Source organism: Serinus canaria, chromosome 10 (genome assembly GCF_022539315.1).
Source record: "Serinus canaria isolate serCan28SL12 chromosome 10, serCan2020, whole genome shotgun sequence".
NCBI classification, from domain to species: Eukaryota; Metazoa; Chordata; class Aves; order Passeriformes; family Fringillidae; genus Serinus; species Serinus canaria.
The window spans coordinates 4,103,775-4,131,073 of NC_066324.1; the positions used below are offsets into that span (position 1 = coordinate 4,103,775).

The 27,299-nt window shown below is 42.2% G+C and overlaps 3 protein-coding genes across 5 annotated transcripts in view; 2 read left to right on the forward strand and 1 right to left on the reverse strand.

The window, feature by feature from the left end:
• The window catches only part of IGF1R (insulin like growth factor 1 receptor), a 170,038-nt gene extending 161,123 nt beyond the window's left edge, over positions 1–8,915 (forward strand). For both annotated transcript variants that reach the window (XM_050978276.1, XM_050978277.1), the window contains exon 21: positions 1,386–8,915. In XM_050978276.1, the coding sequence (XP_050834233.1) occupies positions 1,386–1,752 (367 nt within the window). In that variant the 3' untranslated portion in view covers positions 1,753–8,915. The remainder of the gene's footprint in view (positions 1–1,385) is intronic.
• Positions 8,916–10,412: 1,497 nt separating this feature from the next.
• Positions 10,413–20,310, reverse strand: PGPEP1L (pyroglutamyl-peptidase I like). Its single transcript, XM_050978549.1, is given in 7 exon segments — positions 10,413–10,614; positions 11,535–11,640; positions 11,643–11,763; positions 12,220–12,336; positions 18,495–18,547; positions 20,236–20,275; positions 20,278–20,310. Coding segments are annotated over 7 exon segments (672 nt in total).
• A 1,523-nt stretch (positions 20,311–21,833) lies between these two features.
• The window catches only part of FAM169BP (Protein FAM169B), a 39,625-nt gene continuing 34,159 nt past the window's right edge, over positions 21,834–27,299 (forward strand). The window contains exon 1 of one of the 2 annotated variants that reach the window (XM_030228628.2): positions 21,834–21,924. In XM_030228628.2, the coding sequence (XP_030084488.2) occupies positions 21,852–21,924 (73 nt within the window). In that variant the 5' untranslated portion in view covers positions 21,834–21,851. Of the gene's footprint in view, positions 21,925–25,127; positions 25,200–27,299 lie in introns of those variants that run through there. The other variant, XM_030228629.2, reaches the window with a different exon arrangement.

Consider the following 27,299-nt stretch of genomic DNA (forward strand, 5'->3'; position numbering starts at 1 on the left):
AAAGGGGGTGAATTTGTTTGGTTTTGTATATTGAATTTAAAAATAAAATTTTTCCACACTGATGCAGAGATCTGGTCAACTGAGGGCACAAGGCAGTGAGAACTAATGAAAAGATGAAATAGAATTGCTCGTTTGCACTCTGAAAATCTGTGGAAGTTGGAAATATGGTGGTGTTGTTCTCTAGAGTTGAAGCTAAAAGTTGAGGTGACCTGGCTTAAGGTGGAAGGCTGGCAGAGGTGGGAGATGAACCCCAGCAAGCCAAGGGGGTCTGACTGGGGCTGCAGGTCCCAGTGCTGGCAGGTGAGTCAGAGACATGCATTACCTTAACTGAGAGATCTTTCTTGGCTTTATTTTATTTTTAGATCCATTCTTACTCTAGCACAGAGTAGTAGTTTTGGCCAGCAGTGACTTCCTCCACACAGCGTGTTCCTCTGAGCACTGTGTACACAGAGGGTTGGCTCGAAGAATTAATGCTAATCTTCCTTTTCTTATTTAAATTTGTCCTATTACTGTGCTGTGTTAACAGAAGACATCCCTATTCCACCTTCACAGACGGTGAAATCCTTTCTTGTGTTATGTTTAAAGCTCAGGGCGATCTCCTGGGAATATCCAATTTTGCTGTGTCATGAAAATGCTGTTTTCATTATGTCTGTATTACAGTTTCATTTTGTGGTTTTGTTTTGCCAGCATGGGACATTGTACAGATCTAATCATGGATGTGTTTAAACAGATGATCTCACACTCTGTAAAATATTAATGCATCCCTGGCCGTAAATGAAAACAACCTAATTTTAAAATAAAAAGATTAGATGATGTCTTTGAGATTGGCAAATGTCCACTGGGGATTACAATTAATTTTAATGCAATTTTCTTCTTTCGGGGGAAAAAGGCGGTGCTTTACCTTGCGTGTATTTTCTATTTTAATTTTTTTCCAAGTCAGTATTGATGGGGTGGGATGAGTTGTTTGAAAAAGATACTCCAAGAGGTGCAATCATGTAGCTTATGGCTGAGTAAGCACAGAGTAATTTAGAGGAAAAAGAGAAGTACCAAGTCAGAATAAAAGTATGCAATGGTTCTGGATGTCAGGTACCCCCAAGACACAAGGTGTGGGCAGGTGTGTGGGAGGGAGTAGGAAAGGTGATGAGGGGGAAGGTGGAAATGTGACACAGATGGACATCACCTTGTGAGCTGCAGGGGACCCACCAGGATCATCAAGTCCAGCTCTTAAGCAAATGGCCAGGTGTGGGTATTGGACCCACAACCCTGGGGATCTCTGTCACTCTGGCTTCCCTGGGGTTGGAATGGTTCTCTAAAACGTGTTGTCCGACCCAGTCGTGGCTCTAAAGCCCCTCAGTAAAGGTTTCTCTCGTGTGTTCCCTGCCCAGGTTTGAACTGATGCGCATGTGCTGGCAGTACAACCCGAAAATGAGACCCTCCTTCCTGGAAATCATCGGTAGCATCAAGGACGAGCTGGACCCAGCCTTCAAAGAGGTCTCCTTCTTCTACAGTGAAGAGAACAAGCCTCCGGACACAGAGGAGCTTGACCTGGAGACTGAGAACATGGAGAGCATTCCTTTAGACCCCTCCTCCACCCTGCAACCCACTGACAAGCACTCAGGACACAAGGCCGAGAACGGCCCCGGCGTGGTGGTGCTGCGGGCCAGCTTCGAGGAGCGGCAGCCGTACGCGCACATGAACGGCGGCCGCAAGAACGAGAGGGCCCTGCCGCTGCCCCAGTCCTCGGCCTGCTGATCCTCGCAGAAACAAAACACACACAAACACAGGCATTGGGGGAAGAAAGAAAGAAAATCACAATATATTCAAAAGCCTACTGTACCTCAGTGGATCTTCAGAACTGCCATAGCTGCACTTGGGAGAACCCTTTTTTCAGTAAACAAGTTACCGTCTTTTTCTTTTTTTTTCAATATGCAAGCAGATGTTTGTTTCAGTCAAGGACTCCAGTCATGGGGCACACAGTTGGCCTTTTAAAACTCTTAAATGTTAACACTTAATAGCAACAGAAAACTTGAGATCTGATGTCTCTCTCTCCTCTCTCCTCTCTCTTCTTTCTCTTTCTTTCTGTCTCTCTTTTTGCTTCATAATGGGAAACATATCTGCGTGCAAGTTCAACCGTACAGCACTTTTATCAGATCAAAGATGTTGCAGGCCAGGTGGTTCCCGGTACCCCTGCAAGCACCTGCCTAACACTGTAGGTCTTTATAAAAAAAAAAAAAAAAACCACAAACAAAAAAACACAAACAAACAAAAAAAAAACCCACACACAAAAAAACCCTAAACTAAAAGAGACTGGATTTTTAATGTTGCTCTTTAATCTTTTTAGGAACATGTAAAAGAATAAAAAAGGGCCATCATCTGTGCAAGGCTGTTACCATTTTCAACGCTGCCAAATTTTGCCAAAAAAAATGAACTCTTTGTTTTTTTGTTTTCGTTTGGTTTTTTTTGCTTTCTTTTTTGTTTTTTTTGTAGTCATGGAAGGAGCACAGTAACCAACTGCTCTGTTCAAAACAGATCCTGACCAATATGTTCTATTCAGTCATGCACTGGTATTTAAAAAAAAATAATTAAAAAAAAGTCAAATTGTCTAGATCTTCTTTCAAAACTGGACAAAATGTGATTTTTATTTTTTTCTTTTCTTGTGATGGAGAAGATAAAAGGGATGGGGTAAAGAACCAGCCCTCCCTCCACCCCTGTCCCCATCCCAGTGAATTCTGGACAAAACTGGCAGTGGTGAGCTAAACAAACACGTGCATTTCGTACAAAAGAGCCAAGCGCCCGCCAAAAATGAGTTACGAAAAAGCTGAAAATAAGCGGCCGAGATCTCCATCGTTGCTGCCTGCCTTCCTTCCCAGGCTAGCAAGGAAAAAACACCTAGAAACACAAATTGGAGAAGACAAAAAAAAGCAGTAACCGGATTCAAGTATATGATGCTTTGTTGACCTTTTCTCTTTATTATTAAGACTTCTCGAAGGGTCTTGCAGTTCTATGTTAGACCATGGATCATTTGCATACACATTGTCTTTTGTGTCACTTTTATAACTTTCTTACGGTTCAGATACTCATCTATATGTCTGTACAGAAAAAAGCTGCTATTTTTTTTGTTCTTTATCTTTGTGGATTTAATCTATGAAAACCTTCAGGTCTGCCCTCCTTCCCTTCCCTTCCACTTCAACAAATTTTCTTATGCTTTGTACTATAGTGTGTAACTTTTACTTCCTCCTTCCCAGTAACTGATACCTTTCATATGATTTGCCATGAACTGTTTAAATGCCTTTTTATAAATACATTTCCTCCTTTTTTTTTTTTTTTTTTAAATTTTTTTTTAAATTTTATTTTCCTTCCCATTAGTTGTTTTACAACATCTTGGCTGTGTGGGCTACAGGGCTTTGGAGGGGGACAAGGAGAAAGAAGGGACACCCCGCACAGGAACACTCTGGCAGTGCTGTGGTGTGGTGGTTTTAAGCCCCAGTTTTCCTTCCTTCCCACTAACCTCTGCCCAGACAGCACGCGAGTCTCTTACAGTGCAAGGCGTGATACAAACTCAGGTCAGAAACAAAAGGTTAACTATTTAGTACATCCTTGTTCAGTGTTTATATTCATTGTTGTGCAAGGGTCCTACCCCTCCTGCCCTCCCTGCTTGTTCACATGTCCACCTGCCCATCCCCACACAGACACACACACACACACACATATTCTTTTTAAATTATTAGTTGGGTACAACAGCAGACACCAGGCTTTTGGGTCACTGATCCTTAAAAAGATTCTTTTAACCCTTCCACCCTGTGAACAAGAACTGTGCCAGGTGCAGCTGGCAATGCCAGGCATTCCTAAGGTGGCCATCAATCACCTGGCTGCAGCCAAACCCAGCTCTTCACCTTCCTGTTGTGGGGGGAAGCTCTCATGGAGGGCACCTGGGCTGCTCTTCCAGCCCCAGAGAAGAAAACCACCCCCAACCAAAGGGGGGCCCCTGCGCCCTTTCCGTGGGGCTGGTGGGAAGCTCGGAGCTGGGGCCGGCGGCTTGGCTGGCAAACAGTGAAGTGTTGGCAGCTATGGAAACCTGTACAAGTCCAAGCTTGTGGCTTAAATCACAGACCAAACCTCAGAACAAAAGAAGACGAGTGAGCTTGTTTGTTCAGTTGCAGAAGCCTTGGTGAGAGGGGAAGGAGGGGCTGTCAGGAAGTCGACACCCGAGGAGTCGCACCAGTTGCTCATCTTACCTTAGTTCCAGTCTAGGCCTTTGTTTAGCACTGATCCAACCAAACGATGGCAGGAAGAGGTGGTTCTGGGATGGAAATGTTCAAATCTTTTGAGTAAGAACAATGAGAAAAATTATACTGATTGCTAGTTTTGACTGGAGATTTTTAAAAGTTTGTAGTGCTTTTTGCTTGTGTAGTTTAGGTCCCATTATCTTCTCTTGCCTCTGTCCCATAGTTATTTTTCCCTTTTGAAAATGAAAAAGACAAAAAAGTTAATTAAGAAGGTATTCTATGTAGGATTTTTTATTTATTTTTGTGATATCAGTTTAAATCACTGTAGAGATGCCCCATAACGAATTTAAATACTGAGATAAGGGTTTTAGAGTATGACAGGGGGACAGTTTTTGATTTTTTTTTTTTCAAACATTTATCTACCTCACTCTTATTTTTTTATATGTGTGTATATAAAAAAAATACATCTCACATTTCTCAGCAGCCAATAAATGCCGTTGATACTGGTAACCTCTCACTCCATATACCACATGCTCTAGGTTCTGGAGGGGAACAGCCACTGCCTGTCACAGAGGGTCACCTCAGAATATTTGCCTCAATTCCAAGGGGTTTCTCCGATTTCTTAAAATTTGTTGTTGTGAGGAGAAATCCAAGAGTTGTGTGACTTAGGGTGACCATTCTTTAAGGAAACACAGAGGCTTTTTAATGTGCTGTCACAGCAGCCCTTGGGTCAGCAGCAAAATGCTGCGTGTTTGGATCAGTGGAAATGCAGCTGACCTGATATGGGAACTTCAAATTTGTGAGTATTTCCTGTAATCTGTTACAGAAATCAAATGTTTACAATGTTTGAAGGTCCAGAAGAAATACTAAAGGGAATGTTCTTTCTGTTTGTCCTGTAGAATGGACTAAGTCATTCCTGCCAGTTCTTGCTCAGATGTCACAAGCATCAAAAAGCTACTTGGCTGAATCAGAACCCCAAAATAAATTGGCTCATATGGGATGGCATTGCTTTCTTGACCAAAACCTGTCACTGGCTGCTACATCAAATTTACAGCTTTGGTCTTTGCTGCTTCTGTTTGATGAGAGCACTGATTTTTTTTTTTTTTTTTAAATTTTTTTTTCCAAAACTAACATTGAATTGATTTCTTGTAACGTGCCAGTAAAAAGTCAGTTCCCTTTTCTTCCCCTGTTTATATGCATTGTAACTGTGGATTCTGATGGGCCAGCCATCAAATTTTAACTGCCCTCTGACAGCGTGTAACTGGTTTACAAGCACACAGGACTAACATGAGCTTGCCATCAGCTTGCTGTATAATGTTTCCTTTTTTCCAGCTCTGGCAGCTGTTCGTGCAGGTGTTGGTTGTGGTATCTGAGTAATGTGGTGCTTGGCTACTTGGAGTTGTACCCAACTTCTTGGATACACAGTGCTGTGGTTAACTGCTACAGTTTGTCTTTGGAGGGAGCGTTTCTCCCTAGTCCTGAGAAACCAGCAAAATTTGAAGTTTTCAATATATTCGTTTGGTTTTTCATGTTTGATGTTCAAGTGACCTTTGGGTGCCGTGGCTGTTCCCCTCCCTTGCACATATTGATTACCACAACTGGAGATCCTCAGATCTTTCAGCTGGCTAGGAGGGTTTTGTTAAAACTGTCCGAGTTTCTGGTGTGTAGAATTGTACGTAGGTGGTTTTACAATGCATTAGGAAGAAACACTAATGACGTAGCATCACAAGAAGCATTTCAAAAAGCACTTCAGTAGAAGACAGCCACGAGGCCTCGTGTCCGTGTGTGATGGCAGTCAGCTCTCCTGGACCAAACCACCTTCATGATACCATTGCATTCTGTGTTTGCAGTTCAAGCTTAATTCCTTTTTTGTTCTGTTTGTTTCCATAGCTTTTTTTGTTGTGTTTTGTGCATTTTGAATAGCTTTATTCACATGGGTTTTTCATGCAGACTTCCCTTGGACAGTAAATCGAGTTGTTTGTGCATGTGAACAACTGAGAATTAATGTTGGCTTGATAGAGTCATAATATGGTTTGTAATGTTGTTCTTCCCTGAGACCACTGGCTTGTCTGGTATGGAAAATTTATTTAGAACTTCAGCTATGTTTGAATAAAGTTAAAGTAATCCAGTTTGTTTATAAATTAAACACAAAAGCCCACCCAGTCCTGAAAACCAGCATTTGAGGAATGGCACCAGGATGTCCCGATGCGGTGGGATAAGGATCTGGCATCGCCAAGCGGAGCAGGGACTGCAGGACTCGGCTCTGGGTCCCTCCTGAGTGGCACTGCAGAGTGGCACTGCCCAGTGCCCTGGCAGAGGAGGTGGTTTGCTCGCAGGGAACACGATTGCTGTGCAGACACAGCCGTGGCTCTAAACCAGGTGCTCCTTGGAGGGACGATAAACCAGAGGCAGCAGCCGAGCTCGGTGCAAGGTGTGGAGCCACCCTGTGTGATGCCCCTGCTCCTCCCAGCTGGTGCCAAGTGCCGTGTGGTTCCAGGTGCACTGATGTTCCTCTTGGTCTCTTGAAACAAAGGAAAGAAAGCCCAGTTTGTCCAGGATGACTGGTGACCAGAGGGGGCTGCTGTCAGGCCCTCTGGGAACTGCTGAGGGGTGTTGGGTTCAATCCAAGTCTAAGTGAACAGCACTCCTATTGTTGGTGTAACTCCATACATATATATCTATATATACATATATATATCTGCATATGTATATCTATAATATAGATATATATATTTTTAAACCCTTTTCATTCCATTAGTACAAGTAACACTTGTTTCCTGTTATTCTTATTTTGTTTGTCAACTGTGTATTCAATCACTGGGCTGAACAACAGTGGAGGAAGGTGCAAGGGATCCACTCCCTACTAACCAGTGATAAAGCCAGATATTGCAACTTAACCCGTGAGTAGATGTGCAGACAAGGATTGAAGAATGATGTGTAGAAACAACACAAGTGGCCGGGGTGCTGAAGATACAGAACTCAAGTAGGCAGGAGGGCTTCGAAGGACACCTCAGTTCAGAACTGGTTGCTCAGAGGTGCTGAACAGCCTCTGACATGGAGCAGCTGGGTCAGTCAGCATGGAGGAGTTTGTGGGGAGACACCTGACAACAAAGGATGCAGCAGTGGGGATTTACAGAGACACAGGGCTTGGCAGAAGTTTGGGGGTAGTATCCTGAGCTTAATTGGTGGGACAGCAGCAACGCTCAGGTGTCCCAATTGTGATTGTTGGTACTTGTAAATGAACCTCTGGACTTTGGAGCTGGAGCAGTCAATTCCTTACCAGGAGTGTGACAGTGGTTGGTCATCGGCCTGTACGGATCGGTCTCGCCTGCAGTCGGCCTGTTCTGCAAGTACCTTAGGACTTCACTAGCTTGTGTGTGTGCTTATGCGTGTGTGCTCATATATATTTCTTTGGGTATGCGTTCTGTTGATTAGTAACCATTAATTAGCATTTTCAATAGGGCTTTAAGTCCAGTAGATTACGGGTAGTCAGTTGACGAAGATCTGGTTTACAAGAACTAACTAAATGTTTCATTGCGTTTTGTAAGTACATAGAATAATTTTATAAAATGTTTGTAGTTTATAAATGCCTAAGATATAATTTAAGGGCACTTTTCTGTGTCCGTGTGTGGGTGTGTCTGTCTGTGATCCGTTTTTCCATGGTACCAGTTACTAGTTAGCTTTACAATATGCCAAAAAGGAATCGCTGACTTGTCCAATTCATGGCTTGTCCCTCTCCCCCGTCCCGCCCAAGCTTTGTGACCCAGTATACAGCGAGTGAGTAAAGGAGGTGGGAAAATGTTCTGTATCTTCAGTATCCTGGTCTTCCAGAGCCCTCTGGTTGGGGTGGGATCCTCTTACCTGGTCATTTCACTTTGCTGTCTAGGGCAGTTCCCTTCATGGATGACAGGAACCTCACTGGTCAGGGAAGCAGAGCGGGGTTTGCTGCTCCCCAGGCTCCCGGGGCCGCTGGGCACCTGCACCACGGGGGCCTCGTGCTCTGAAGGATGTCACTGCATAAGGGAAAGAGGGAAGGTGGCTTTGGTAATTACTGTTGAAGAGTTCTTTGCAAATTTCTTATCACTTTAAATGCTTGTGTGCAGCCTCTAAAGCTGTTGAGCACCATTGGAAGCTTTGTTGAAATGAGCAAGGGAGGGTCCCTATTTATTGTAATTTAAAAACCTTGAAGATCCAATCTCTCTGCTGTGGACAGGGACACCTTTCTCTTCTTCTGTTTTCTGAACCAGTGAGGTTTGAGATGAAAGGATTGGCCAGAGTTTGTCTACCTCTGGGACAAAAAACTAGAAAGTGCTAAGGAATGGATGCAGTTGCAAATACATTTTCCAATTTTTCTTGTTTAAATTTTTTAAAGAGAAAATGAAACAATAACATGGCCAATTTATTACATAAAAAGACTTGCTGTGTATAAATTATTCCTAAAGAAATTCCTGTGTTTATATTAAAATGAATCAGTAGATAAAAAAAATTTCAAAATGTTTTTGTATATTCTGTTGTAAGAATTTATTCCTGTTATTGCGATATACTCGGGATTCTTTACATTATGAAAAGAAGAAACTTTGTCTATTTTGAATGGCTGAAGCTAAGGCTCCTTTAGTTTCTCTTACTCTGCTTTTTTCTAGTAGTTTCAGTACTACATGATTTAAGTTAAATAAAAGAATTCTGTATGCATTTGTTTGTTTCTGGTTTTGTTGCTCCTTATGCAAACCAAGTACAGGTTAGAAAACTCAGAGCAAAGCTGCTCTGGTCTCCTTCTGCCCTTTTGGCTGCATCTAACTGAGCTACTCTTAATAGGAGTCAGTACTGCCATTGTTTGATTGAAATCAAAAGCATTTTCATCCAGAGACACTGAGCTTTTGGATCCTTCATGGCTGGGATTTGGGCAGTTTGCACGAGGTGGTTCCTGTGAATAAGGTGAGCATTGTTAGTTGTTTACCTGCAGAGCAATCCCCATGTGAGGCGTTCAGCCAGCCAGCACCTGGCTTTCAGCTTTCTGTAACACTGGAAAGGACAGTGGCCAGCAAACCAGCATTGTCTTGGCATTTCCAGTTCCTCAGAGTCTTGGCATCAAGGTGTTGACTAAAACAAGGCTCAGTGGTGGCCTGAAGCCCCAGCAGCTGCCTGTGCTGGTGTGTTTGTCTCTTGTCCTTTTTACTGCTGGTGCTTGAGGAACAAGCTTTTGTTTCCCTCAAAAAATCCCAGGTGTCCAGATGAAGCTGCTGCTGTGCTGTTCCTGACTGATTTCACCTTGTCCGTGTGTCCTGGCAGCAGGATTTCAGAGGAGAGCATGGACACTCCCTGCGTGCTGAAGGGCAGAGCTGTGGCCCTCTGTGGTACCCAGCACTTCTGTAAGGAGCTGTTGGAGATGTGGAGGAGTCTGCTCCCATATTTTACAGTTTGGGATCCCCTTTGGTGCCTGTTCTGGAGGTAAACCCACGTGCCCTAACCCTCCCCACAGCACAGTGCTTCAGGATTGCCTCTCTTGGGACAGGTTGGCTGTTGGATTTGCCTTTGGGATGTGCTCTGTGGAAGGACTATGGGGTTTTCCCTTGGGACAGGCACTGAGAATTTGGGCAAAGTGTGTGCTTTGGGTCGAAACTCAAGTTACCAACAGCATTATAGATCCTGCTCGTTTCCAGTTTTCTGTGTTCTCTGAAGTCACTCTGGGTCAGAGCCCGTGGCTGATGTGGAAAGCAGCATCCACAGCAGGTCAGTAAGAGAGAACTGTAACACTTCCCATACCAGAATCCCCAAGTGTGTTTTGGTTTCTCCCATACCCAAATTTTTTGGTGGCCTGAACTCTGGACTCAGACGGAGCTGAGAGGGATCTCTGTTACATCCAACCCGTGCTGAGTCCTCACAGCTGTGAGCATCCATCTGGGGTCAGCAAGTCTTTATTGATGCCTTTCTAACAAACAGAACCAGGATTAAGCATCTAAAATGTTTTCAATCTAGTTTCACACCTTCTGAAATCTGAACAACTTTATTGTTAGCAATATGAACCACCAATCATTTGGGTTTTTTCTCCTCAAGCCTTTTATAAGAGATGCAAACAGTTGGGTTTTGCAAGGAAATTTCACTGAAAATAACATGAGCTATAAAATCCTTTGTGTGTGGATTTTAAATAATCTTTAGCTCTGCTTCATTTCAGAGGTAAGGAATTGCATTCTAAGAAATCCTCATTTTTTTCCCTCTGTGATCCATCTCTCTTTGTTCCCCACACTGTTCTAACATTGCTAAGATAATGGTCTGTAATGCTTTTCCTAGAAATTCTGCTGTTACCGACTCAGACAATGGAGGGACGTGGATGAAAGCAGCTCTTCCATTGCCATAATACAGAGAAGTGTAATAGGTGTAATCACAGATGTACCTGCAATACGAAGAACAAAACAAAACCAGGAACCTGAATTAAGGTTCAGTAAACCTTGATTAGATTTAAATATTCTAAGTAGCCAAACCAGATCTGGTTTATGAAATTATTAAGAACATATTTGCTTAGTGAATAAAGGAAATGCTGAAATAAACCAAGTTTGAGAAACAAATGTTGCTTATCTGATGGTTTGGTTTCTCAGACACCCACCCACAAAGAATTTTAAATTAAAAAAAAATCACAAGACAGGCATTCTTGTGGGGTGGGAAAGGTAACACACCCAGCTGGAAATTACAACCATGTAACACAGTTTTTGTCTAAGTCATAAAATCTCTGTCTGAAGACATTTTTCTGATCATTCCACTTTTTAAAATTCAGGTGCAAGTCTTGAATTTGAGGGCCAATATTGGCTAATTTTTATTTAAAATAAAATTACTGCTTTGCTTTCCTTTCCAGTGAAGACTAGCATAGTGGAAAATTGCTTCAGTGCTACTGGAACACATAATGAGATCACAGGCCTGGTTCTAACAGTACCTGTAATTGCTGTTCTCCAGTGTATCTATTTACATTTTGTATCCCTCCCAGTTGAGAAAAATAGATTAAAATCTGCTACTAGTCTGTATTGCTTTCAGACTCTCTTAATAGCTGAGGTTTACTGGAGTTGCTCATCACAGGGTGTGCTATGTTGGAACTTGTTTCTTTTGGAATTTACAAATCTATGGAAAAATATCTACTGGCTGTAGCTTTTCATGAAGGCTGCTCTACATAAAATTTAAAATCATCCCGGTTTCATACTTGTGCCCTTCTGAAGACTTTGCTTCGGAGTGATTTTGGTTGGAGGAGAGCTCATGGCAAAGATTCCCCAGGGTTAGATGAGCAGATTGAGTTGTTTTTGTGAGCCCCTGATGGGTGACATTTACCTTCCTGCATCTCTGGAAAGGATGATATCAATCCCTTCCACTGAGATGTTTTTCCAGAGAGTCTTCATATTAATTGTAGACTCAATCTTCTCTGGGCCATCCACACGCAGCAGGCACCTTCTGGGTGAAAACCACAAGCATCCCTCTCCTGGTAGCCTTTGTTCTTCCCACACTGCTCCAGGATGATGAGTGCTGTGCTGGATGAAGCCAGCCCAACATGAACTGTAAGCTGGTTTTTCCCACCAGAAGATAGGAAATTAAAAATGAGACCTGCTTTTTAAAAACATGATGCAAAAGGCCCAAGCATTATGTGAGTTACTGGCTTCAAGGTGAGGAGTCTTGCTCATGTCTAAAGAAAACTTTGATAAGGTTTTATAAATGAGAACCAAATTAAGCTGTAGTTTTTGGTGTGTCTAGTCAGGACTGCAGAGCTGCAGTACCTTTTTTGCAGTTTATGGTAGATATTTTCCTTTCCTTTGTTCAGCATCAGTTATGCTGTTTTAGTGGCACAGGGGTTAAACCAGCATGCTAATTAGTGTGTGCTCTGAATTTCAGCTTGGAACCTTGATCACAGTTTCAATAGTCACTTTCCAGAGTTGTTTGATGTTTTGCAATACTCTCTTGGAGATTTTTTTCATTGTATTCAGGGGAGGGGAGGAGATTGCTTAACTTCATCATTACCCACCAGTGGCTGAAGAGTTGTCCATATCTTGCAGACTTGCTCCTTTGCTTTTTTGTAAGCCACTGGCAGCTGCATGATCTGGAGATCAATGTTTTCACCAAGGCCTCTCTTGGACAGCTCCTGTGTTTACAAAAAAGACACCAAGGACTTGAAGGAGCATTGGATTTCTGACTGGTAAAGAAACTGGGCTGATTCAACTGAGAAAACACCTGAAAGAGCCACACCTTGGCCATGGTTCCTGAGCATTGGCCTGCAATGAGATTTGTTCTGTTGCTGCTCCCTCTCTTTTAACTGGGAGAGACTAAAATGTGCTAAACAGTTTCCTAATGTCACGTGTATCCGTGTGGAGCCATTGTTGTGTTTTCCAAGGAGATGCTCAGTCTCCAGTGGGTGGGAGGGGTTATTTGGGACTGGTCCCTGGGGAACCATGAGACAGCAGTCTCTCAGAAAAGCTCCACCTTTGAAAGCATCTCAATAGGCTTTGCTGTAGGTAAGAGCTGTTTCTCTGAAAGATCTGGTAGAAAAAGTGCACTGCAAGAGAGAAAACCAAGGAGAATTCACCTTAAGCATGACTTTATCACTCCAGGGGCCCGAGATCTGCTGGCTTGACCAGGTTCAGCTAAGCTGTGCTGAAGGTCACTGTCAACACGAGGAAGTCACATTTAGAATGAGTTTAATTTATTTTTTGGTCTAGAACATTTCTCTAGTAAAACGAAATGTCACTGAGATGTTACTTCTCTGTCAATTATGTACAGCTGAATTTCCACACAGGACCAATTCTCCTGAAGAAAAAATTATGCCCAGAATTGAGGTGAATGGAACAAGAGCACCCTTCAAAGCAGCAGGTTGGCCAGGTGGTTGGAAGATGGTCTGGAGAATAAATGTCACATGGAAGTGACTTGAAATGATTTTGTCAGTGGAACAGGGCTAACAAACCAGGCCTAGGCCTCAGCAGAAGGTAAGCAGCTGCAGTGGCAGGCAGGGTGCAGAAGGAATTAATCTGAGGTGGAAAGCTTTGTCACAGAAAATAGAATGGGGGTTGAAAATCCCTGTTCCATTTGAGTAAACCACTACCAAAGGAAGGTACAGGTTGAGTTTTTAAGGGGACACAGGCAAAAGTGGAGGTGTCTGATTAGCCCAGGAGACCTGTAACTATTCAGTGTCATCATCTTCTCAGGTTTTTGTTTCTCACTCAGGATACCCATGCAGATGAAGCCCACAGTTCTGGGAAATCTGCCCTTCAACACTCGCTTCCTATATAAACTGTTCCAATTTTCTTGTCAGCGGAAGCATTGATTAGCTGTGCTCAATAAACTATTTGACACAAGCAAGGAAACAATGCCTGCAGGGAAGTAAACACATTTGGAGAACAGTGCCAGCCTTTTTTCCTGTGGGCGCTGACAGTCTTTGAGAGCCCATTGCATCATCTCGCTGAAGAATGCTGTACTGTGCCTGAGCCTCCACACAAGAAAACCCCAGCTGGTTCACAATTAGCATTTTCTTTTCCAAAGCATTTTTAATTTTTACACTTAATGAGAGTCTTTTTTTTAAACTATAAGGCTTAGAGGACTCGACTACCCCCAACGTTGGTGCAGAACATGAGACCCAAAGGCAGCTGTAATGCTGTTCTGCTCTCGTGCTCTCTGTCACCAGTTGTCATGGCAAAAACACAGAGAAATACTTTTGTGCAGGACCAAACTGAAGCTGGCCAATAGCAAATGGCTGAGAATTTGTGTCAAAGGAAGATGGCTCTCTATGTCCTAAGCAATTTCAGCGTGTTGTCAATAGCATGTATTACTGTGTTGTCTAACCCCAGCCATGGGCTTACGCCCCATTAGACCAGATGTGTAAACATGGAGCAAAAATAAAGGGTTGTTCCTCATCTCAGCCTTAACCAAAACCAATTTTGCATTTAAGGTGAGAGACTGAAGATGGTTAGAGGAGGGTAACTGCACCTGGAAACCAGAGCTCACACTGGTGAGTGAATTCAGTAAACAAGTGCCTGTCTTTTGTAGTTGAAACAGGAAAGGAAATTTCAAAGGAGGAGAAGAGTTTTGGAGAATTGTTTTGTGGGAAAAGTGGTTCGAAAGAAAACACGAAGATTTTTTTCTTGGGAAGTTCTTCTGGAAGGGAGAAGAAATCCAGCATTATCAGCTGCTGACCTTGAGCTGTTGTGGGTTGTGGTCGTGGTCCTGGTCCACTGGTGTTCTGGTCCAAAGAGAAGTGTTTTGCACAGCACTGTGTGCAGGTTGGTGCTGGAAACTCTGTGTGTTGGAAAGAGCTTGAACTTCTAGAAAACTCTGGAAAACATCACAGATTTTGCCTGAGTTCTCACTGATTTGGGTTGCTGGCAAGGTGGTTGTGTGTGTTAATTTTGTGAACTGCTCATGCTGGTGCAGAAAGGAAACCAGAAGGTTTCAGCTGGCCCAGCCAGACTGCAAGTACATTGCAAACAAAGGTGTTCTGTGTGGCTGGTTAGCAGGGTTTTGTTTGTGTGTTTGGTTTGGGGTTTTGGTTGTTTTAAGTTGGGGTTTATTTTCTAATCCTGTAGATAACCTTCTTAAAACTTCAGGGATAAGAAAGTTCCAACACAGAAATGAAGGCACTAAATAGCAATGTCTTAGTTTCACAGATGATGAAACTGAAGCAGAAGGGGAGAGAGACAGATTAAATGACAGATTTCCAAAGACCACATGGTCAGTGGCAGGATGAAAAATTTTGCTGGGAGATCTGATCCTCATCTCCTGATAGCCGACATAGTTCCCAGAAGCAGTTGGAAATGTGACCTGTTCTTTGCACTAACAGTTTAATTGCTATGAATGTTGTCACTCAACTTACATTTGTGCCCTATTAACTGGGGACTCTGACCTTGATGGTGGAGTGCCCCGATGGGTCATTTTGCTGCCAAGCTGCAGAAAGGACTTTCTGCAGGAGGAGACACAGCAACAGGGTTGGATCAAGGGTTATTAGGTGGGACCATTAATGTGTAGCATGGAATAAATAAATCAGGGGATCTGGGATTCTGAAGGTCCCATGTGGTGCTGCAGCACTAACACGTGGTAACTCTTTGATTTGTCAACAAATGCAGAGTAAATACTTGGTGGTGCTTTCCTTTAGTGAGACTGTCCTGCACTTCCAGAGTTAGAAGTGTTGCTGGCAGAGCTCTCATGCATATTTTAGGAGGGTATTTCAGGTGAATGAAGTTATGAGAACCATGAAAAACTTAGTGAGACAGGTTTCTAAAAGAAAAGATACCTTTCTAGTGCTAGACAACCATGCTGGGCCAGGTGATGGTGTCTGTAAGAGCTCTGAAGCTTTTCTCCATGACCTTGAATTGACAGGTTTGTCTGTGCTTTTGGGTCCACTTGATCCCCTTTTCCCTGAACACTCGAGGGGTACCTGCTGAGGAACAAAAAATCCATGGATGAAGAATGCAATGCTAATGGAGGCCATGTGTGAGAGTCTCTGTCATGAGAACTTAGGTCTATGCAAAAGCAATGGGATATTCCTCACCTCCTTGGAAAATTATATCTTCATTTTCTTAAAGAGGACATTCTGGACAAATAATCTTTTTAAACCACTAGATATAGAGATTTGTAGAGTTCTACTCACAAATTGTATTCCTGAGGACTTCAAGGGAAATTGGCTTATTCACCAAAAAGGCAGCAGTAGTACAAAATTAATTTGTAAGAGAAAAAATATTTTTCTGTGTGCCCAGTGAGGACATAGAAGGGATGTAGCTATTGGAATGGGCTGTGCTCATTGGATCAATCTCTGATCCTCCCTACAGCAAGAAGAGAGGCTCAGGGGCACAGCTGATCCCATCAGCAGCATCTTGTGGAGGAGCTTAAGGAAACAGTTTGTGAGTAAGATCAAGTATTGCTTACAGAAAGGCAGCCATGGGTCTTTGGCCAAGGATCCATTTCAAGAGCATGGAGAATGAGGCTATGCTTTGGAATTAGGACACTGGAACTGTTAACTGTATTTTTACAGGATTTCAGATGCTTTTGGTATGAGGACCCTTCTGGGATGTGAACTTCTAAGACTGTGTGTATCAGCATTACATCATCACTGAGGGCGCTATCCAGGATTTTGATAAGCACCTACTTCATTTTGGGATAATAATTAGGATAGTTCTGGGTAATGCTACAAAGGCATTAAGCCTGACCAGTCATATTTAGTAGGTCTGGCTGCTCAGCACGTTCCTGAGGATGAATCTGAGTGCACACTTGCGTGGTTCACAGCAAAGAGACTTGGCAGGAGGGTTTTATGTCACTCCAGTGATCTATGCAGGTACCCCAAGCCAAGACAGGATTACTTCCAGATGTGAATACTAAATTTTGCTATCTTTAATATATGTGCATAAGCTTTCTGAAGATCATAGGGCTACTCCCATGAATGAGGCCAATGGAACAATACTACGAGATTGCTATTTAGTGTGGAGGAGCCCATCAAAATTCAAAGTGCTTCCAGATTTGCAGCAAATTTCTCTGAATTGCCTGAATTAAGCACCTTTGCCAGGGAGTAGGAAACCAAAGCAGCATCCCCAGCCTGAATACAAATTAATTCTACATAGAGGGTGCCACATCAGAGGGAAATGGATTTGTTCTCCTCCATGCACAAGGACTGACATCTGTTTTGCTGGGAATGCTGTGGCCCTTGTTATGTAACTCCCTGGCATGGCCAGCTCATGGCATTGTTACAGAAATCTCATCCCACCGGTGCGTCCTCGATCCAGGCTGTTCTGCTTGCAGATAAAGAATATTCTCCATTTTACAGCCAGAAGAGGATGATCTTGCACCCAAAATTAGAACCAATAGGAATCAGGAAATAATGGGCAAGAACACTCAACTGACAAATATTTGTGGTTTAGGGCACATGTCAAGTTGGAGTTAAGATAATTTATGGGTCTCATGTCATCACTGGGGTGTGGAAAGGTATCACAGAAGTATTTTTGTTTCTTGTTAGCCAGGGGTAACAGCCCTCCTGACTTGGAAGGGGCAATAGATTTATTCTACCAAACATCAAGCTGCACTCAGCATTCTTGACCCAACAAAGCTAGAATAGAAAAGATGTATGTTTTGGTGGAATTACTATAGCTTTGGTCTTTGGGAAAACATACTGGCTCTTTGTTTTTCAATCATCTTGGCTTGAGTGCACTTCATTTTCAAAACAGGTATTCAGTAGCTGTCACCAAAATTTGTACTATGGTTTTAGTCCCATAGAGCCATCACCCTTCTGTCTCTACTAATGCTTTCCTATAGCTGACCTTCTCATTTCAGTGTCCAAAAGCATTAAAAAATGTATGGACTTGTTTCAGTCTTCATAATAGAACACAGCCCCTTGGTTTGTTTTACTTGTCCTACTTTACATTTTACCAATATTATCTGTCATTTCTTGTATATTTTGGACCAATGCTCCAATTCAATTTTACTACTTTGACTTTTCCCCCACTAGTTTCAGATTTCATTGTGCAACCTCCTTTCTACCTTGGGATTGCTAAAAACTGTTGTGGAAGATCCTCTCACAATAACTCTGTTCATAGGTGCCTTATGACAGTAACTGAACTCCAGGAAAGGCTGCTGTCTGTGACAGGGAGAATGAAGCAGTTGCTGCTGAAAGCCAGGTATCCAAACCATGCCTTTGTATCCCCCAGCTAAATTTGTTCTAATGCACAGATTTAGGAAACAAGCAGGAATTTTCAAGACTGCATCTGAGACTTGTTACTGCCAGTCAAGGTGTATGGAGGAAAAAACCCCTCTGGATGACCTTGTTTTCAATCTAACTGTAGAATTCACTGTCATTTGAAAGTGGAAGCCAAAGCTGAAATATGAACTCGCAATCAGAGCTGGCACAGTTTAGGTTCTGTGTTCCTGAAGCAGGCAGTGAGAACTCAATAGGCTACACTTGTGTGAGAAGAAAATCACCTCACACAGACAGGATAAAATGAACTGTGGTAGGAGAGATGATGGCTTACTGCAGACAGACATAACCTGTGGCACATGAAATAGCTGTAGAGAAGTCACCGTGTGACTTCTAAAATAAATTTTAAAAATAAAGAATAATATTTTAAAGTGCTTAAATGGCACCAAAATAATGTAAGCAAAATAATATTTCACTGCATTATCCTATTTGTTCCATGTTGGGTGTCTGCTCCATGAGGCACAATTCTGTTTAATGAATCATGAAAAGGGAATGGAAAGCCTAAAACCAGTTTGTGTTGGGATGTCTAAAAAATAAATGCCTCCCTCCTTTTTTTTTTCTTTTTTTTTGCCTACCTTCACTGCTTCCCAGCTAGAATTAAGCAAGTATTGTCTGAAGGGACCAAAACCTGAAAAGAAAGAAAGGTGGTTTTAACTTGTGCTTACTCTACAATTGCAGATTAGGTGCAGATGTGTGCACACACATATTTGATCTTTATCTTCCTATTTTTGGTTATAGAGGTTGAGTTTTTTAGAAAGGATTTAGCTTTAGTAACACTTAAGGGAATAGTATTTTCAATTTGTATATTCACTGATAAAAGAACTAATCCTGCAATCATCATTCATGTCAAGCCTTTCTTATGAGAGAGCCTTAACTGGAGCTGGATAAATGTACCTCCAATAGGACAGATCATGTAAATGCTGATTTTGGGGAAGGGTCATCATCCATAGAAATACCACTTCTAAAAGTTATGGTATTAAATACTCCCAGGTCACAGTTAATGTATCATTCTATTGTTAAAGCTCATGAAGATGAAGACATGCATATTTAATGAAAATGTTTGAAAGAGTAAAATTTATTTAATCTGTGATTTATTTTAATAGCAAGTAATGAAAGCTTACAGTTTTCTACCTAGAAAAATGTACTTTTTTGTGATGCTGGGAAAAATGTCTTCACTTTTTCCGCCAGGAAAAGAGAGGAGAAAAGGGGAAAAAACACTTTGACTCCAAAGACTTACATTCAATGTTATGCATCTTTTTTTGGGAAAGGATTTTTTTGATAAAAAGGGAAAAGACCTAATTTTGAGCAGATGGGTATTTTGTCATTAAATGTTTGAAGGAAAACTCCCACTATCTTTATTAATCTCAGTTAATGTTCTCAATCCAGAGTGTTGCTACGTCCTAGATACTGGGTGTCAGGAAAATGAGTTTGTGAAATGGTTTTAATGCTATAACTCCTAAATATTTAAAATCCTTAAATGGACAAGTAAATACTTGACAGCAGATGATTGCCATTTTGCACAGTGAAAGCAACTTGTATGTAGAGACAATTAAGCCTAAATGCAGGCTTGTGACAGCTTAATTAGTGCTAGACTTTAAGCATTTCTTAATTTGTTAATATTTATTTCATAACTGCTCCATCTTTTCTCTTTAATGTTATGAAAAGCTTATATTTTTGACAATATTTTCTCCAGGTTTGAGTTTCTCCTGTGGTGAGGGAACAAAGAAAATGGTGCTCATTTCACATTTCCAGGAAACATAAAACCCCATTATTCCCACTCTGCTTTGAGAGCAAAATTTGGGTGGCACCTGCTCCATTTTGGAGCTGTAGTTGTACAAGTTTCTGTACTTGTGTGTGCAGAACTGCAGAATTATAATAAACTTATTAAGTAGCTCACAATGAAACACTTGTGTCAGTGGTGGCCCTTAGAAACTACTCCTTAGGATAAAATTGCTATGAAAAATAACTAAATGTACAAGAGTTTTACTGCAATACCTGCAGCAATGTGGAGAAGTAGCTGAGTGAATGTTACTGGGCTCCATGTAATAAACTGGGCTCCCTGCCAGCAGGTTTATATTCTGAGCAGGTGAAAATGTGACAGAGACATGCTGTGATAATCTCTGTAGTAGATTAAAGATGCACGTGTGTCTTAACTAGTCTAAAGCTTTTTGACCAAGGAGATTTCGGGACATAAATGGTGATCTAAAGGGAGGAAAAAACTAACAGGGTGCTAAGAAGTGTTCCCAACAAGGGTATGTGCCATAAATATCATAGGAGAGAACCAGACTGTCAGCCCTTTAGGAGGTTAGCAAACACCTCTTGCCCTCTCCTGCACTCCCATCCAGCTCATCTGCAGTTATGGCTGGAGCAAGCCAGACTAGTTCTGCCCATCTTGCAGCTATTAGACAAAAAAAACAAGAAAAAAAAGAAGAGTGTTTAATTGAAAACAGCAAGATGCAAATCTCTTTGATGTAGCTTCACCCTCGTTCCTATATCCTCAGATGACCTGCAGTGGAAAATTATCCAGCAACTCACATGTCAAGATATGTGTAATGATTGCCCTCAGATGAGCCAGTGGCAACAAGAGGAACAGCGAGCAGCAGCATTCCTTAGGAGCTTTAACCTTTTAAAGCTCAGCACTCTCTGAGCTGCTGGTTCTGCCTCTGTGATGCTGCGCTACTTGGAGCCAACAAGAGAAACTCCAAATTTGGTCCCTTGTGCTGCATGTTCAGGCATGTTCCTTTGGTATATTTAAATGGGATGGTTTAGTTTAGCAGTGATGAGGCAGCATCTCCTGTTTAAAACTCCCTTACCTTGCCATGAAACTGAGCCCTGAAAGTTGCCATGTGCTGCTCTAATTCTGGACACTGACTGTATGACATTGTGATGCAACCTGGTTTTCTTGCTTCAGAGCTTCTTTTGGGTAAGCTTTATCTAATAGTAGCCTGCACTGCCTTGAGCTATGTGGTTTTGATCAGAGAGAATGTCAACAAAGATTAAAACATGGAGAGAATGAACAACAAACCAAACTGGATGGCAGTAGAGAGGGCAGACTGCAGTCTGTTTCCTCTGACATGCATCTGATTTATCTTAGGAAGGCACAGCAAGTTATTTTCCATTTGGAAATGTTAGTATGACCATTTGCTACTCTTTTTCCCTCCAGGAAACTGTTTATGACAAAGAGGAAGCATTTGTGCATACCATCTCTGGCTCAAAGAATGAAATAAAAATCTTACCAGTCACCACCACAGTGTTGGAATTTGAATCCATGATATCTGTGCTCCAGAAGGTGGAATTTTCTTGTCTTTCAGTTCCAAACAGTATTATAATTCAGGTATCTGTGGCAAACTTCATTCGGGACACCTTTTTTCTTCCAACTGTGGTGAGTCTGGCTTCACATGACAGGGATGATTTGTGACTCATGTAACTTTTAAAGCAAAAATGATTACGTCTCTATTAAAGATAGAAGTCTGACTGACTGGGACTGCCCCAAACTCTTTCCTCTCCCAGGCATGGAGTATTTAGGAAGAAGAGGAAAAGCTTAAGAAATTTCCTGCAAAATATCCAGCAATATTTTTCGTCACTTTTTTATGTGCAAGTAAACAGAAAATTAATTGAATCAGTTTGATTATATCTCAGTGGGTATTCTGTTTTTAGCAATTGTAACTCACTTTAATGGGGAGGAATGACAACTACAAAAGATTATCTGTCCATTCCACTGTTCTTGGACTTCTCCTTACTAACTTAAGCTCAGGGGTAACTTTGCTGTTCCTCTTCACAGCACTTATCTGATTTACTACTCTTGATCTTTATCTCTAGCTTGTTATGAAAGAGTCCAAGCACTGTACACTTTTCAAACCAAACACCAACAGGAAAATGTGTGTATTTGCTAACCCAAAACATTTACTCGGTAATACCCTTTAACAGGCAACATGTTAGAAAATCTCACTCCAACTTGCAAGGTCAGAGGAACTCTGGAAGCTGGGTTAAAGCTTGCTGAAACTGGTGAGTTTAATAGCTGGTCTGTCTTCATTAAAGTGGAGCCTGAGAGCCAATGGGGGGGGCCTGAAATCAAAACATATGCACATTGTCACTGCCCAAAACAAAAGCATATGCAAGTTCTCTTGAGAATTATAACTATGTGGGCAGAGGGTTTCACTGGGTCTTGTTTTGAGTAGGAAGTGTGTGTGTGTGTGTGCATGTGTGTGTGCGTGTGTGTGTGAGAGAGGGAGAGGGAGGGGAGAAATAAGCTAAGAATAGAAAGCCACTATATTATCTCAAGAGAGCTGGTAATTGTGAGACCTTAGGGAAAAAAAAGAAAAATCCCTGAAGAAATCCCTTGGCTTGGGTGGTGGCTGAATGAGGTTTGGAGCCATGACCTGTGTCTGTCATTTAAATTGTCCTGTGCTGAGGCACAAAAAGATGTGTGGATTCTCTTTATTTAAAAGACTCCGATTCCACCATCCATTTCTTCCCTGACTAACACAACTAGCAGAATTAACTTTTGCTGGCTGCTGGGGCTAAAGGAGCTTCCAAAACAGGAAACAGAGCTTTCTGCAGCTTTAAATAAGGCAGAATCTGCCACTGGCAGCACTGAATTACATTTAAAATCCTACAGTCCTTCATACTCCTATGTCAAAGATTTTTATCCATTAATTTTTATGCTTGACCAGTCATTTAAACACTTCCTATGATTCTGAATAGGGCAGTGACATACTAGCCTTCTCATAGTTGTTTTTGATTTGTGCTGGTTCTTTTTAGAAAAAAATCGAAGTACAGGGTGGTCTAATGAACAAAGAATTTGTAAGGAATAAGGCAAGATTTAAAGTCTTAATTAATTTCCACAGTGAGAATTTCTATTTTCTTTGGGACATAAGAACTGCTTTAAACATATACATATGAAGGGTATTGCTTCAATGCTGTAAAATATTAGGTATTTCATGAGATATTCTTCCAGAGAGGAGATGAAAGTCTATTAGCTCCATGCACTCTGTAACAACTGATATGATCTTTTTGGAATGTAGTACTAGTTTTTAAAGTTTTTACAGCTGGGAAAAGGGAGTAGAAAAGAAATACAGAGTAGCAAAGATTAATTCACTAAGCCTTTATGAAGAAGCTGATAGAAATTTGTAGGGGGGGAGAAGTATTGTCTTGAATAGTTAAGTTAGTCCCTTTTCTGAAGCAGATGTTTGTTGAATTGGAAGTAAAGATTCTGAGACCTGATTCTGATTCAGTGTTGGCAAATGCTTGTGCAAGTGTGGGAGGAATGCTAGTGCTTTAAGTAAACCAGAATTTGACAGAGACCACTGAAATTAATTTTTGCACTGATTTAATTGGTTGCTCATGTTCCCAAGCTTTGTGTGCATGGCAGTGTACTTGCAGGAATAATGCATTTATTGCAGCTGTGCCACACAGTTAAAAATTAATTAAGAGATTTGAATTAGGCCTTACTCAGAAATCATTCAGAGATTAAATAAAACCTTTTCTTTCCTCTAACATTTCTTCAGTAGAAGTGGAAGCCACCCTTGAAGTTTTTGTTAAAGTATGATTGGAGCTTTAATATTAGCACTCCCATGGGTATCTGTGCCCAAAACAATGGATTTGAGGGTCACTGGATGTTTGAGGTCTGTGCAAATTAATCTCCCCATCCATAATTAAGAACCCAAGCCCTTGCTATTTGAAGGCAAGTCACAGGCACAGCTGACTCAGCTAAACACTGGTTGTTTTTCTTCTTGCTACACACGGATGTGATTGGCATGGCACTCATCTTGAGGTAGAGAAGGAATGGAAGCAACTCAACTACGAAAATCCTGGTTATCACCTTTAATATTTTTCTGCACATTTGTCTGATACTTTCAAAAATTGTTTGAACTGCTGCTGAGTAAGAGAAAAATATATTTTCTGCAAATGCATTCTGACCACACCACAGAGCTGGCAGCACATTGCTTGAGTAGCTTTTTAGTAGATGGCAAGAAGAACAGAATATGGCCCTTCATTTAGAAACAGCTCTTTAATTTTTATCTCTTTTATTATTACTTATATATATTTCTTTTATTTCTTGTTATTGGCAGGCACTGACCAGTGTTTTAAACTGTGAAGTGGAAGTGTTTAATATATTTCAATTTTTATCTCAGCTGTTCAACACTTAATGAGAGGAGGGAGAAATCAAGCTGTTATGCTATTTAACACTAAACTATAATGGGACTTTAAATAGAAATTTCAGTATCTAAAACTCCATATTTCTTTTCTGTACTAATAAAAATAAATGGTCCTCAGGAAAGACTGAAGCTGGTCTTCATGTAGATAGAAAGCGGTGTTGCAAAAATAGAGGACAGAAACATTGTAAAGATCACTGTTCCCTGTGGAAAGAGGCCTCTTCTACAACAAAATCCATAGAAATGGTAAATTAAAAAATATAACGGTAGTTTCACTCAGGGTTTTTTTGGCAGAGACACCTTACACTATCCCAGGTGCTCCAAACCCCATCCAACCTGGCCCTGAACACTTCCAAGGATGGGGCCAGCCACAGATTCTCTGGGCAAGCTGTGCAGGTCTGATTTTGGATAGAAATTGTCACACATTTTATGTTGTTTGCTTATTTATTTTAGTTCTTCAGCAATTGAATCCATTGGTATATATCTATTTTTAAGGGGAAAATTGCAAATAGCCAAGCTGCTGAGTGGCTGTTATATCAGTTTTGGTCTTCTTGCAGCATTAGCAAAACTAATGGCTGGATTAAAACTATAAACTATAAAACTAAAACTATATGGACAGGATTTTAAATTCAATTTTTTGTTTATAGTAGGGAGAAGGGACTTAGCAGGGCACAAGCAACCCAGTTAATTTCCCCTCGTAATCCTTCTGCCTCATGCCACCCGCGTTAACACAACGTGGCTCTAGGTTTATGGCTTGCCATTCTGTGCCTTTAAAAGAAATAATTTGAGATTTTTGTCGGAGTTTAGTGAGTTCAGATGCAGCGTGGGCCGGCCCTCTCTCAAGGCCGTGCTTCGATGGCGGGGGCTGAGGGTATTCCCTGAGCCTGTGGGCATTGCCCGAGCCCACAGCCGGCCTCGCCAGCCTCCCCTCGCCTCTACGGGCACGGCCCCGCTGCTCCCCGCCTTCCTCTGCCCCCTCACCCCATCCCGGGCCCGGCACGACCCCGCCGCTCCCCGCCTTCCTCTGCCCCCTCAGCCCCATCCCGGCCCGGCCCGCCCTCAGGGCTGCCCGCGCCGCCCCGCAGGAAGTGATGGCGGCCGAGGGAGGAGGAAGAGCCGCCGCGGGTAAGAGGGAGGAGGCGGCTCGGGGAGGCCACGGGCGGCCGAGACGCCGCGAAACACTCGGGGCTGTGCAGGGAAGCTCTGCCCGGTGCCCCGGTGGGGCCGGGCCCCTCACGGCCGCGCTCCCGGCAGCGCCTGGGGGAGGCGGACAGCCCGAGCCCTGCGCGCAGGGTCGCCGACAGCAGGTGCTGCAGGGTTTATTTTCCCATTTCCCAGTGTCCACGTGACTTTTCCAGGTGTTCGGCTGGTCCAAGCCTGCCCAGAGAGAGCCGGCCTGGTGGGTCCTGCCCGCTGCGGTTCGGCAGGTGATGCTGGGGAGAGGATGATCCCCGAGCTCCTGGTTGCAGTGCGTGTTTGGGGTCTCAGCACTGGTGGATCAGATCCACCTGCAGAGCAGGAGATCTCAAGTACTCAGCCATTAAGGAGCATTGGGAGCACTGCATAAAAACACTCATTTTCAAAGTTGTTTACCCAAACTGAACAAAAACCAGGCTTTAACAAAAGCAGCAGGGCTTACAGGGACAGAAAGAGCAGTAAACACGTTGGTTCTTGACCACAAAAATAGTTGGACTGATTTGGTGTTGAGATGTAAAAGGCTTTGTATACTGCAGAGTAGTGTGCAAAGTATAGTCCACAAATATATTACTCTATACATATACTATATAGTACCCTTCCTTTTAAAAGTATTCATTAAAGCCTTTCTTTTTCTATTGTCGAGGTGACTAGAACAAGAAGCACGTGGACATAGAGGATGAACTTCTTTGTGAAAATGCCACTCTCCCCTCGTCTCCTTTCAGCAGGAGTTGATTTGCTCGTGTTTCTTGTAGTGGGTGAAGAGCTGCTCTGCCCAGCAGAACTCAGCCCTTAAGTACCTGGTGGATTTACAGTGCTTTGAAATGAACAGACATTGTGTCAGTTTCAAATGGCCAAGCTCCCAGTGCTTGGTAAGGGACGTGATTTTAGCATAGGTGGCTCGTCTGTACATGCTCCACCATGGATTTCCAGAGGAGTCTGGCATGTGCAGTGTTCTGGGTTTGTGTTTGGCTAGGAGGACTTCCAACAATCTCTGTTCATGCACTTGTTTGGATAAGGGCCCATTGCATCACCTCAGTTAGCTTTTGCACTGCTTTCCCTCCTGCTCTGTTTTTATACTCTTCTTTCTTAATTTGTCACGCTAGCAGGTAAATGGAGAGAAAGTGAATTTATCTTCTGAAACACATTTTAAGTTGCTGCCATTTATCTAAAGCACTTACTTCATCCCCTTCAGTAAAATAATGATGTTGTTCATTAGTTCCTCTAGCTGCTCATGGCTAAATGCACTGCAGTCAGATTGCTCTATTTTTCCCCTCCTATCAACCACTTGTGGAAGTCAGACATTTGTAATAATGCTATTTTTTGGGGGGTGTGAGGAAAGACTCTCAGTTCTACTGATTTTCTTAAATAAAATACCTCTAGATGAATAGAACTTGGGTTTTCATGTCCTAGGAAGCATTGTAGTGTTGGGCAGTTTGATTAATGTCTACATTTTTCCCTTTTTCATCACCCTCAGACTGAATGTTTAGAATAGTTGTTCTTCCATCCCCTTCCTCTTCTGGGACAGCTGAGTTTTGGTGTAGTTGTGTAATTGCATAGGTCTATGTTTAAAATAATTATGGAGCAGTTGTCAATAGGCAAGTTGAATATGCAGTACACTTTAAGAGCACATAGAGTCAGCCATTAGCTCTTGTGCAAATACTGCTTTTCAGTTCATGTTGTGCTGTAATTGAGATGCTACAACTCAGTCTTGATTGCTTTTCCTGTAACTGTTTTTCACAGGGAAAGAATGTTTACACTTCCAGGTTTCTAATCCCCTTTACAGGTCCCAGGCAAACCTCACTGTTGGGAAGCAGCTGTTGACCTAGAACTTGAGGTACTTGTTTTAAATTCAGCCTTCTTACAAATTCATTTTGATTACAGAACACCTTGAAAGGCAGATTTGTATGTGTTAACCACCTAACAGAAACAGTGAGCAACCATGTATATGCAGCTCTGGAGCCTGAGAAACAGTGGATGAGAAACCTGTATATCTAGTTTGGCAATTGCATTAATGAAGCCTTAAATTTC